The 12,824-nt window shown below is 42.4% G+C and overlaps 1 protein-coding gene across 5 annotated transcripts in view; it reads left to right on the forward strand.

Moving 5' to 3' along the window:
* The window catches only part of abcc8 (ATP-binding cassette, sub-family C (CFTR/MRP), member 8), a 230,982-nt gene that overhangs the window by 5,050 nt on the left and 213,108 nt on the right, over nucleotides 1–12,824 (forward strand). For all 5 annotated transcript variants that reach the window (XM_078220631.1, XM_078220629.1, XM_078220628.1 and 2 more), the window contains exon 3: nucleotides 6,538–6,659. In XM_078220631.1, the coding sequence (XP_078076757.1) occupies nucleotides 6,538–6,659 (122 nt within the window). The remainder of the gene's footprint in view (nucleotides 1–6,537; nucleotides 6,660–12,824) is intronic.

Consider the following 12,824-nt stretch of genomic DNA (forward strand, 5'->3'; position numbering starts at 1 on the left):
TGAGTGCTCCCACAGTCCAAAGATGTGCAGGTTAGGTGAATGGGCCATGGTAAATGTGTTGGGTTACGGGGATCGAGGGAATTGGCCTGCGTAAAGATGCTCTTTGGAAGAGTTGGTGTAGACTTGATGGGAAATGGCCTCCTTTTGCATTATAGGGATTCTATGAAAAGTGAAAATTGTCACTAGAGCTAAAAGATCAGTACTCAGTTTATAACAGTGCCGTGCACTGTTACTTCATGCTCATTGGCATATTAAATAGATGATGAATTATCTGCGTAGTTGCTCCTTTTGATATCAGTTAAGGTCAGCTTCTCTTATCACCTTTTAAAAATTGCCTTCACTGAGTCCTATATCAGCATCCTGAGATGTTTGAAGATCTGATTAGTGCCACAAAACATTTTGCTCAGTGTTAATTTGGAACTGGATGAATACAACAATTAATATTACAAGCAGTTGATATGAAAAGAATAGGTACAAAGAAGAAAAACTGTGCAGCTGATTAAGTGAAAATGAACAAGAAGCTTGAGTTAAAGGTGTCTGCACCAACAGTAAATTAAGATTTTATAATTACTACGATCTCTGTATGAACATACAAATTATGAGCAGGAGTAGGCCACTTAGCCCTTCTATCCAATAAGATCACAGCTAACTTGATTGTAAATTCAACTCCACATTACCACCTACCCATGATAACCTTTCACCTCCTTGCTTATCAAGAATCTATCTGCCACTGCCTTAAAAATATTCAAAGACTGCTTCCACTGCCTTTTGAAGAAGATAGTTCAAAAGACTCCAAACCCTCTGGGAGAAAAAAAACTCTCATCACAGTGCTAAATGGGGACCTTTTATCTTTAAGTGGCCCCTAGTACTAGACTCTCCCACAGGAGGAAACAGCATTGGCTGTTTGATACCCCTCAGAGTCTTTTGTTTCAATCATGTCAACTCTTACTCGTCTAACCCCAGCGGATACAGAGACAAATAACTTTTAAAGAGATTTGAATTTCCAGTTATTAGCTGGAAGAATAGCACAACAAGATTTCATGTTTTGGAATTTTTAATGTAACAAATGACTAAAACCACAGTTGACCAAACACTACTTTTCCACGTTACTTATACTTTAAACTACAGAGCGTCACATTCTAATACTTACTACCCATTGCATTCTCCATGGAATTACAGTACTTTTAGCAAACTTTTAACAGCTGTTACCAGCTTTCACTGGGTTTACTTCTTGCTTTGCCAGGTCGTGATTTTGAGTGACTGTCTCCAATGGTTTTCCTCAGATTTTGGAGAGTTTCTAAAACCATCACCAACAGTAATGCCTGTTCTATTGATTCTTCTTCCCCCTGGTCATGCCAGGATAAAACTCCCAGAGCATTTAGAAGGCTGCAGGAAGTATCTCTTTGACTGGAGACTGTCTCCTTCCCATATCCAGTTGTGGCAGCTCACAATGCCAAACAGCCTTTCTCTTGGTTGACCACACAGAGAAAAACTGCCATCTGTCTGAAATGTTCATTGATTTGTAGGGAAGTCTGTAACTGGATCTCAAAAATGACTTGCTTTGTCTTCTTCATGTCAACATGAAACACATTAACCTTGCATTCAGGTGGTAATGCTAATTAGTTTTCCAGGACACCCACCCCTCCATTTACTTCCATGTTAGAAGTAAATGGACAATTTCCAGCACAACTGTTTACAATCTCATACCTTCAACACCTTTCTGGGACTTTGGGTGACACAGAGTGTAGACTGCCGCCATTGTCTTCAAGCATAAATGCCTTCAACCTTCTTCCCAGTAAAACTAACTTTCATCTCTAAACGTCAAACCGCGCAGGCTTACAGTAAGGCAGACTTCAGAAGGTCATATGGCCCCCTTTATTTATCCTAAATTTAAAGATATGTACCGCTATTTTACGACCTCGCTTGGGTGAGGCTCATAAAATCCTGTCGGAGCCCAATGGAGAATTCCATCCTGTGAGCCTCGCCCGCCCCACAATTGGGGCGGGCGAGTCGGTAAAATTCCGGCCATGGTCCCAAAACATAATAATCATATAAACCCCACAACTGTAATGTAATTAAAAATTCCAGAGACATGTTTCACTTCAAAAGATGGAAAATCATTCGTTCTCTAGAGATGTGTAGAAAGTGGAAAAATCACACGAGAAAGTGTGTTTAGTATATGTGAGACAATTTGAAAATGAGTAAAGGCAAATCGGTACAAAAGTAAAATACTTCAGATATTGAAATTTTAAATAAAATCAGAAACGTTGGAACTACTTAGCAGGTCTGTCAACATCCACGGAGGGAGAGAAACATTTTTTGGTGATTACCTTTCATCAGTACTGGAAAAATGTCACAGAATTATTGTCAAAGATATGCACACAATGAACTAATGGACAAAATTAAGACAAAGCTATCAATATGAATCTGGTACTGATACTCTCACAAGAGCACAAATGTTTCTGATGTGATAAGAAAGATGTGTAAAAGCAATAATATTGCAGTTTATATTTGGAAGCACCCATTACCATCAATGATGGAAGTGAGGCAACTAATGATTTGATTTGATTTATTATTGTTACGTGTATTAGTATACAGTGAAAAGAATTGGTTCTTGTGCGCTATACAGACAAAGCATACCATTCATAGAGCAGGAAAGGAGAGAGTGCAGAATGTGGTGTTACAGCCGTGGCTAGGGTGTAGAGAAAGATCAACTTAATGCATTGTTAGAGAGTTCAAAAGAGTTAGAATGAAGTTTTAGAATCATAGAACGAGAGTAAAAGATAAAATTATAAGGTATGCTGGGTACAGCTTGCAAGAAGTTGCCTCGCTCTGTCGCCATTTTGAGAAAAGAAAATGAACATGGGGTAAGATAGCTTTGTGACCCAATGAGGTAAAGGGACCCAGGCCACAGAGTTTACATGACAGATGTATGTGTCAGCAATTCTGACAGCAAGGGGTGGATGATTTATGGTCTGCATAATAGATGCTCAATTGTATGGCCACAAATTGTTAACTTCTGCAGCAAACTTCCTGTAGGTACTCATCTCACACAAAACTTTACACTGAGAAAGCAGAGTTATAACCTGCATGTAAACATAAAGGCTTGTTTTTATATAGTGCGTTTCAGGTCCTTAGGTTGTCTCTGAGCACTTCAGTCAATATATTACTCTTTGAAGAGTACTTATTGTTCTTATTATAGGTAAATGTAGCAGTTAATTTATGCACAGCATGGCCCGACAAACAAAATTTAGGTAAATGACCAGTTCTGATGAGGCATTTATACCTGAAAAATTAATAGTTAACTCATCTGTTATGTTCGTCAATTCTGATTCACCTGATGAATGTTCCCCATATTTTTATGTTTTGATACAATGACTACTTAATTTGTTTTAGTGATGTTGTTGCGACCACATCTGAAATATTGTATGCAGGTTAGGCTTCCTTACATAAAAAATGGCATACTTGCCTGAGAGGTGCACAAAGTTCACTAGATCAATGGTTCTCAAACCGTGATGACTGGCAGTTCATGGAGACTATTCAGGGATCCATGAAATAATGTGAAAATGCCGTGGTCAAATTTAAGCAAATGAGTGGTGTCTAGAAGAGTGCTCTGCAGCCACCCACCGGACCCTCGGCCTCCCCCACTCCATTGCACCCCTGTCTGGTTTGTCTACAGATAAGCGGTTGAGATAAGGAGAAATTTCTTCACTCAACAGTTTGTGAATGGTTGGAATTTGGTTTATATTCCAGAGGCCTGTGAATATTCCATTATTGAGAATATTCGAGACTGATTTGTGAGCACTAAGACAATCAAGAGATATGGAGATAGAGCTGGAAAGTAGAGTTGATATGAAATTTCAGCCACGATCTTGTTGAATAGTGGAGCAAGCACAAGGGATCATGTGGCCTTCTCCTGTTCATATTTCTTTTTTTATATAGTATTAAGTAACTATCCATTTTCTGAGTACACCCAATATCCTAAAGGATTTGGGAATCAACATGCCAGAAATACTTGATATGTTAACAATTCTTAAGACTAGCAAATCAGAGATAAATGGAATATTATCTATAAAATCCATAGAATCCCTACAGTGCAGAAGGAGTCCATTTGGTCCATCGACCCTGCACCAATCAAAATCCCACCCAGCCCCTATCCCCGTAGCCCCACATATGTACCCTGCTCATCCCCTTTACCCGAAGTGGCAATTTAGCCACTATAGAGGAGAAGGAGATCAAATAATAAATTACTGAATATTGAAACATAGGTGCCCAAATTTTTTTATTCTTTCATGGGTCATGGGTGTCACTGGTAAGGCCAGCATTTGTTGCTCATCCCTTAATTGCCCTTGAGTTGAGTGTCTGGCTAGGCCATTTCAAAGGGCAGTTAAAAGTCAACCCACATTGCTGTGGAGCTAGAGTCACATGTAAGCCAGCCAGACTGGGTAAGAGATTGCAGATTTCCTTCTGGAAAGGATATCAGTGGATCAGTTAGGTTTTTACACAGTCAGTTATAGTTGTCATGGCCACTATTACTGAGATTAGGTTTATATTTCAGACTTAATTAGTTGAATTTAAATTTCAGCAGCCTCCATGGTGGGATTTGAACCCATGTCCTCAGCGCCTGGGCCTCTGGATTGCCAGCCTAGTGACATTACCAGTATGCAACCATCTACTGTCTAGACAGTCCTCATTTCCCAATCTAACCATATCTACACATTCCACTGCTGTCAGCCTTTGGCCTGTCAGAGTGAGACTGCTTTGACTATTGGTGTTATAGATACATATCTATTAAGAAGCTTAATTGCTCTCCAACAGCTTCATTTAATTACAACTCTTACAATCATGACAGAGAATAAGTAGCTACTTACTTTTGCCAGTTTATGCAGAATTTAAACCTCAATCATATAAGTAATGAAATTACACATATGTTACCCTTTATCATAGGTATCATAGAATCCCTACAATGCAGAAGGAAGCCATTTGGCCCATCGAATCTGCACCAATCACAAATCCCACCCAGGGCCTATCCCCACAACCCCACATATTAACCTTCCCCTGGCACTAAGAGTCAATTTAGCGTGGCCAATCCATCTAACCTGCACACCTTTGGACTGTGGGAGGAAACCGCAGCACCCGGAGGAAACCCAAGCAGACACGGAGGGAATGTGCAAACTCCACACAGACAGTGACCCAAGCCGGGAATCGAACACAGGTCCTTGGCGCTGTGAGGCAGTAGTGCTAATCACTGTGTCATTGTGGCACCCTTTATAAAATACAGCAGCAATATGAATGGTCTTGGATTTTTGTTAACAAGCTGTCAGCATTCACCATCATTACTCCTCTGAATCTGATAGCTACTTCAGAGCTTAGAGCAAATGCAGATTAGTACAGTAATCATTAAGGTGTGATCTGTCATCCACTGCTCTATTGCAGGCTATGCTGTGAAACTGTACTCTCTAATACTACCACCCAGTGATGAGAATCAGTCATATAACAGGGTGGCACAGTGGCACAGTAGTTAGCACTGCTGCCTCACAACGCCAGAGACCTGTTTGATTCCTGGCTTGAGTCACTGTGTGGAGTTTACATGTTCTCCCCGTGTCTGCGTGGGTTTCCTCTGGGTGCTCCGGTTTCCTCCCACAATCTAAAAGATGTGCTGGTGAGGTGAATTGACCCGAACAGGCGCCGTCATCTGGCAACTAGGGGAATTTCATAATGACTTCATTGCAATGTTAATGTAAGCCTTACTTGTGACTAATAAATAAACTTTTCAATTGATCTGGTGAGAACTTCCCTTTTTATACTCTCATTTTTAAGCATATCTTTGCACCCACACTGTTTTTTCAGCTTTGGGGAATAGTGACGGAAGGATTCCCGAGCTGATTATTAGCCCACTGAACTGTGTTGGGCACTCCTTCCATGCTAACAAGTTCTGGCGCTGGACTCAAACCTGAAGCTTCTGGTACAGCGGTCGGGATACCACCACTCTGCCACTAGGCCTCCTCATATTCATAGAATCATAGAATTCCTACAGTACAGAAGGAGGTTATTTGGCCCATCGAGTCTGCACTGACAACAATCCCACCCAGACCTGTTCCCTGTAACCCCAAGTATTTACTCCACACCCTAACCTACACATCTTGAGACACTAAGGGGTAATTTAGCATGGCCAATCTACTTAAGCTGCACATTTTTGGAGTGTGGGAGGAAACCAGAGCACCCGGAGGAAACCTGGGGAGAAATGTGCAAACTCCACCCAGACAGTCACCCAAGGCCGGAATTGAACCCAGGTCCCTGGCGCTGTGAGGCAGCAATGCTAACCACTGTGCCACTGTGCTGCTGCTGTTCGAGTGAAGTTACAGCAGTTGATTGAGAGAACCCCAGAGGAAATCTCCAGGAATATGAATGTGTACGGCAGCGTAATAAATGTTAGATCCTTTAAAATGATTACTTCTTCTGATTATTTTATGAATATTGCATTGACATTTTGCCAAGTTCACAATCTTGTCTCTCTTTTTGCTTCCCTGTTTCTAGGTTTAATGATTCACGTCACTTGCACCTCTATATGCCAGCTGGTATGGGCTTCTTGGCCACCATAACATCAATCATTTATTACCACAACATTGAAACGTCAAACTTTCCCAAACTATTACTAGGTAAGTTTCTCTTTATTAGAAGAAGCACTGTGAAACTGAAGCTTATCTGTAGGATAGCAATACAATCAGAAAGTTTGTTACATTGGTGGCATTGGCGGCACAGTGGCACAGTGGGTAGCACTGCTGCCTCACAGCGCCAGGGACCCAGGTTTGATTCCTGGCTTGGGTCACTCTCCATGTGGAGTTTGCACATTCTCCCCATGTCTGCATGCATTTCCTCTGGATGCTCCAGTTTCCTCCCACAGTCCACAAGATGTCCTGGTTAGGTGCATTGGCCATGATAAATTCTCCATCAATGTACCCAAACAGGCGCCAGAGTATGGCGACTGGAGGATTTTCACAGTAATTTCATTGCAGTGTTAGTGTAAGCCTACTTGTGACATTAATAAATAAACTTAAACATTGTTTTTTGCATAAGTGTTGGGTCAGAACTGAAATGCCCTCTCAGAGGTAACAGTAACAAAGATATCATACTCAATTGCAAATCCGACAAAGCTGTTATCTTCAAAATATTGATTTGGCAATTATTGGTGTTCTTGGATAAGTCACACTAATCTATTATGCAGACTTGAAGAGGATTGACTGCCCTATCAGTCCACAGCCTGATGATTTATTTTAATATAAGGAAGTTTGTATATAGATTGAGTTCATTTGCCCATATCTGGAGTTGTTTTTCCAAAATAAATTCAATACTCTTAGGCTTATCAGCCCCAGGATCGAAACATAAAGTTTGGAGGAGATCGTTCATGCCTATGCCTACTTTTCCAGAATAACTCAAAACGAATCCAATCCTACGCTCCTGTGTCATCCTTTTCTGTAAATCTTTAACCATTTTTTTCTTAAATGATCCCACAGTCTGAGACGTAACAGTTTGCTGTGGCAAAGCTTGTGATCTCAGCTTGCAAAGCAATTGAATGATCACAGTTGCCTCTAATGTCTTTGGACCAGAGACGGGTGAAAAGAAATAGCCAGTATTCCCACATCTGATTGTAACTCCTGCTGGAAGTTATACAGTAAGAAGTCTAACAACACCAGATTAAAGTCCAACAGGTTTATTTGGTAGCAAAAGCCACTAGCTTTCGGAACAGCTTTCAGAACAGAATGGAAATTATACATGCAGATATCAGGGGAGAACATGGCATAGCTTGACAGTGCAACACAGCAACTACAGTAGTGATCATTTGTTCAGATACAATAATGTTCTTCTTTCCTCCTAGCTTTCTCATCTTTTCATAACAGTTTTAACAAGATGACTTTTTGTCATTTCTTTAGTAACCCTTTCACAACCATAATTAATTAAAAAATAATGTACCCCTTTTTATCCCACTCCATGTATTTTAAATTTCTCCTCATAACCAGAGATTCTAATTACAGCTATCACTCTATTAATGAAGTTAATAGAGGGGAATGAGTTGAATTTACATGGCATTGTGTGTGACTACTTGTGTAATGTTTTCATCGTTACCATTCGGAATATAGGAATCAAACTATACATTTTATAATACATAGGATGTCAGTGTAATTATTCCCCATTGGCATTTGGAAAGGAATGAGAAGATTCATCAGATTAATGAGGCAGATTTGGAGCACCAACAGAACTCCCATGGGATTATTAAAGTAACTAGATGTTCAGCTGCAACTAGATGTAATTGTACTTTGAATGTGTGGATCCTTAAGGATAATTGCATGAATGCCCCAATTCTTTTGGTGAACATTTGGATTTTGGCTACTATTTGGAGGTGCTGCATAATATAAAAGAGGGACAGGAGTTATAATCAGATGTGGGAATCCTGGCTATTTTCATCCATCTCTGGTCCAGTGACATTAGAGTGCACGTCCTGCGGCAACGTCCCAACTGCGGACGCCACCCTCACAGGCCTTGGTGCACTGCAGTGATGGCGCCTCCTCCTTGGACAGAAGGTGATGGGACTCCTCCAGTCAGCCTTGCAGTCCAAGGAGGGCTGCTGTCATCCCTCTCTGATGATTGCGAGCATTTGCAGCTCCAGCAGTTCTGGGATGACCTGGCCCAGGGGCACATCATCAGACAGGGGCCCAGCAGAGTCCTGGTTTTATAGTCATTATTAGACTTCTAATTCCAGATTTTTATTGAAGTAAAATGTCACCATCTGCCGTGGTGGGATTCAAACCCAGGTTCCCAGGGCATTACCCTGGGTCTCTGGATTACTAGTCCAGAGACAATACCACTCTGCCACCACCTTCCCTTAACTTCAATTCTCAATACTTTAATCAATGGAAAAAGTTTCCCCTGATCTACTCAGTTTGGATCTCTGTATCACCCTTTCAACTTTCTCTTCTCCAAGGCAAACAATCCCAATATGCTCTATTTATCCTCATTACTGTTCCTCATCCCTAGAACCATTCTCTGATTTGGTTTGATTTATTATTGTCAATGTATTAGTAGTATACAGTGAAAAGTATTGTTTCTTGCACACTATACAGACAAAGCATACCGCACATAGGGAAGGAAAGGAGAGAGTGCAGAATGTAGTGTTACAGTCATAGCTAGCGTGTAGGGAAAGATCAACTTAATATATGGTAGATCCATTCAAAAGTCTGATGGCAGCAGGGAAGAAGCTGTTCTTCAGTCGGTTGGTACATGATCTCAGACTTTTGTATCATTTTCCTGATGGAAGGAAATGGAGGAGAGTATGTCCGGGTTGCGTGGGGTCCTTGATTATGCTGGTTGCTTTTCTGAGGCAGCTGGATTTGTAGACAGAGTCAATGGATGGGAGGCTTGACTGGGTTTTATTCCCAACCCTTTGTAGTTTCTAGCGGTCTTGAACAAAGCAGGAGCTATACCAAGCTGTAATACAACCAGCAAGAATGCTTTTTATGGTGCATCTGTAAAAGGTGGTGAGAGTCCTAGCGTTAATGCCAAATTTCCTTAGCCTCCTGAGAAAGTAGAGGCATTGCTGGGCTTTCTTAACTGTAGCATTAGCATGGAGGGACCAGGACAGGTTATTGGTGATCTGGACACCTAGAAACTTGAAACTCTCAACCAACTTTACTTCATCCCCATTGATGTAGACAGGGGCATGTCTTCCACTATGCTTCCTGAAGTTGATGACTATCTCCTTCGCTTTCTTGACATTGAGGGAGAGATTATTGTCAAGGATCAGTTCACCAGATTCTCTATCTCTTTCTTGTACTCTGTCTCATCATTGTTTGCAATCCGACTCACTACAGTGGTGTCAACTTGAAAATCGAATTGGAGAGGAATTTGACCCCACAGTCATAGGTGTATAAGGAGTATATTAGGAGGCTGAGGACACAGCCTTGTGGGGCACCGGTTTTGAGGATGATCGTGGAGACGGTGTTGTTGTCTGTCCTTACTGATTGCAGTATGTGGGTTAGGAAGTCGCAGAGGGAGGAGCCGAGCTCCAAGCCACAGAGTTTGGAGTTGAGTTTTGCAGGAATAATGGTGTTGAAGGCTGAGCTGTAGTCAATAAATAGGAGTCTGACGTAGGTTTCCTTGTTATCCAGGTTTTCCAGTGTTGAGTGTAGGGCCAGGGAGATGGTGTCTGCTGTGGATCTGTTGCAGTGATAGGTGAACTGTAGTGGATCCAGGCAATCTAGGAGGCCGGAATTGATTCATGCCATGACTAACCTTTCGAAGTACTTCATAATGATGGATGTCAGAGCCACCAGACAATAGTCATTAAGGCACACTGCCTGGCTTTTCTTTGGTACCGGATGATGGTAGTCTTCTTGAGGCAGTTAGGGACCTCAGTTGGTGTAAAGAGAGGTTCAAGACGTCTGCAAATATCCCCGCCAGCTGGTCCGCGCAGGATCTGGATGAGTCGAAGCAGTCCCGTAGGAGATCATCCGATTCCTCAGACCAACATTGCACGACTTTCTTTGATGGCCTCTCCCGCTTCAGGTTTTGCTTGTAAGGCAGCAACAGAAGCACAGCCAAAGTGTGGGTGGGCAATAGATTTGCCAAAATGTGGGTGGGCAATAGAGCGGTAGGCATGTTTAATATTTGTGTTGCAGTGGTCGAGGATGTTTGGGCCTCAGGTGGAAAAGGAGACAGGTTGATGGTATCTCGGTAGGACACTTGTGATCTTGGCCTGATTGAAGTCCCCGGCCACGATGAACAAGGCTCCAGGATGTTTCGTCTCAAGGCTATTTGTGGTGGTATATATTTCATCCAGCATGGTCTTCACATCTGCATGGGGTGGGATGTAAACTGCTGTCAGGATAACAGAGATGAACTGCTGCAGAAGGTAGTAGAGGGTGGCATTTTAGCATCAGGTATTCTAGGTCCGAAGAGCAGAAACTCGCCAGTGTTGCTACATCTTTGGAGGAAATAATAACAAATGGGATTACTATCTCAATGGAAACAAATTAAAACATGCTACCGTGCAAAGGGACCTGGGGTCCTTGTGCATGAGACGCAAAAGCCCAGTCTGCAGGTACAACAGGTGATCAAGAAGGCAAATGGGATGTTGGCCTATATCGCGAGGGGGATAGAATATAAAAGCAGGGATGTCTTGATGCACCTGTACAGGGCATTGGTGAGGCCGCAGCTGGAATACTGTGTGCAGTATTGGTCCCCTTATATGAGGAAGGATATATTGGCATTGGAGGGAGTGCAGAGAAGGTTCACCAGGTTGATACCGGAGATGAGGGGTTTGGATTATGAGGAGAGGCTGAGGAGATTGGGTTTGTACTCGTTGGAGTTTAGAAGGATGAGGGGGGATCTTATGGAGACTTATAAGATAATGCGGGGGCTGGATAGGGTGGAGGCGGAGAGATTCTTTCCACTTAGTGAGGAAGTTAAAACTAGAGGACACAGCCTCAAAATAAAGGGGGGTCGGTTTAAGACAGAGTTGAGGAGGAACTTCTTCTCCCAGAGGGTGGTGAATCTCTGGAATTCTCTGCCCACTGAGGTGGTGGAGGCTACCTCGCTGAATATGTTTAAAGCGCGGATGGATGGATTCCTGATCGGTAAGGGAATTAAGGGTTATGGGGATCAGGCGGGTAAGTGGTACTGATCCACGTCAGATCAGCCATGATCTTATTGAATGGCGGGGCAGGCTCGAGGGGCTAGATGGCCTACTCCTGCTCCTATTTCTTATGTTCTTATCTAGGCACCAAGAGCTGTTAAATAGAAGGCAGACCCCACCTCCCCTAGCCTTGCTCAGGCTGCTGTATGGTCCATTCAGTGGATTGAGAATTCCTCTGATTGTAGGGCACAGTCCGGTGAGGCAGGGGTGAACCATGTCTGCAAGTCCGGTGAAGCAGGGTTGAACCATGTCTGCATGAAATGAATATTTTCTCCACCCTCTCTTGCCTGCACATCTTTCCTAAAGTGCAGCACCAGAACTCGACTCAATACTCCAGCTGAGGCCAAAATAGTGTCCTATACAAGTTCAAAATAACCTCCTTCCTCACTTACTCTATGCTCCTCTTAATAAAGACTAGAATACTTTATGCTTATGCATTCAACAGCCGGAATTTTAGCGGACCACCCATCATGGGAATCGGAGCAGGCGAGGGACAGACCATGGAGAGGTCTGTTGACCTCGGGCAGAATTTTATGGTTTCAGGATGAGCGAGGTCGTAAAATCCCGCCCAACGTGTCCTGCCACCATCAATGATTTATGCACATACACAGCCAGGTCCCTCTGCTCCTGCATCTCCTTTAGAATTGTACTCTTAATTTTTGTCTCTCTACGTTCTTCCTACAAAATGAATTACTTCAAATTTCTCCACACTGAACGTCATCTGCCACTTGTCCTCCCATTCCAATGTGTTCATGTCCTTTTGAAGTTCAACACCATCCTTCTCACAGTTCATGATGCTTTCAATTTTTGTATCATCCACAAACTTTGAAATTGTGCTCTGTCATTAATATATATCAGGAAGAGCAAGGGTCCCAACACTGAAATTCTGACACCTGCAGGACAACTCCACTACAAAACCTTCTCAGATACATTCACCACAACTCTCTATTTCCTGTTACTCAGTCAATTTTGTATCCATGTTGCTACTGTCCCTATTATTGCTATAACTTTGCTCACAAGTCTGATGTGTCTCACTGTATCAAATGCTGTTTGGAAGTCTGTGTACATCACATCAACAGCATTGCCCTCAACAAACCTGCTCCCTCTTCCCAAATCTTCAGAAAGTTAATTAAAC

Source organism: Mustelus asterias, chromosome 9, assembly GCF_964213995.1.
Source record: "Mustelus asterias chromosome 9, sMusAst1.hap1.1, whole genome shotgun sequence".
In the NCBI taxonomy this organism is placed as follows: domain Eukaryota; kingdom Metazoa; phylum Chordata; class Chondrichthyes; order Carcharhiniformes; family Triakidae; genus Mustelus; species Mustelus asterias.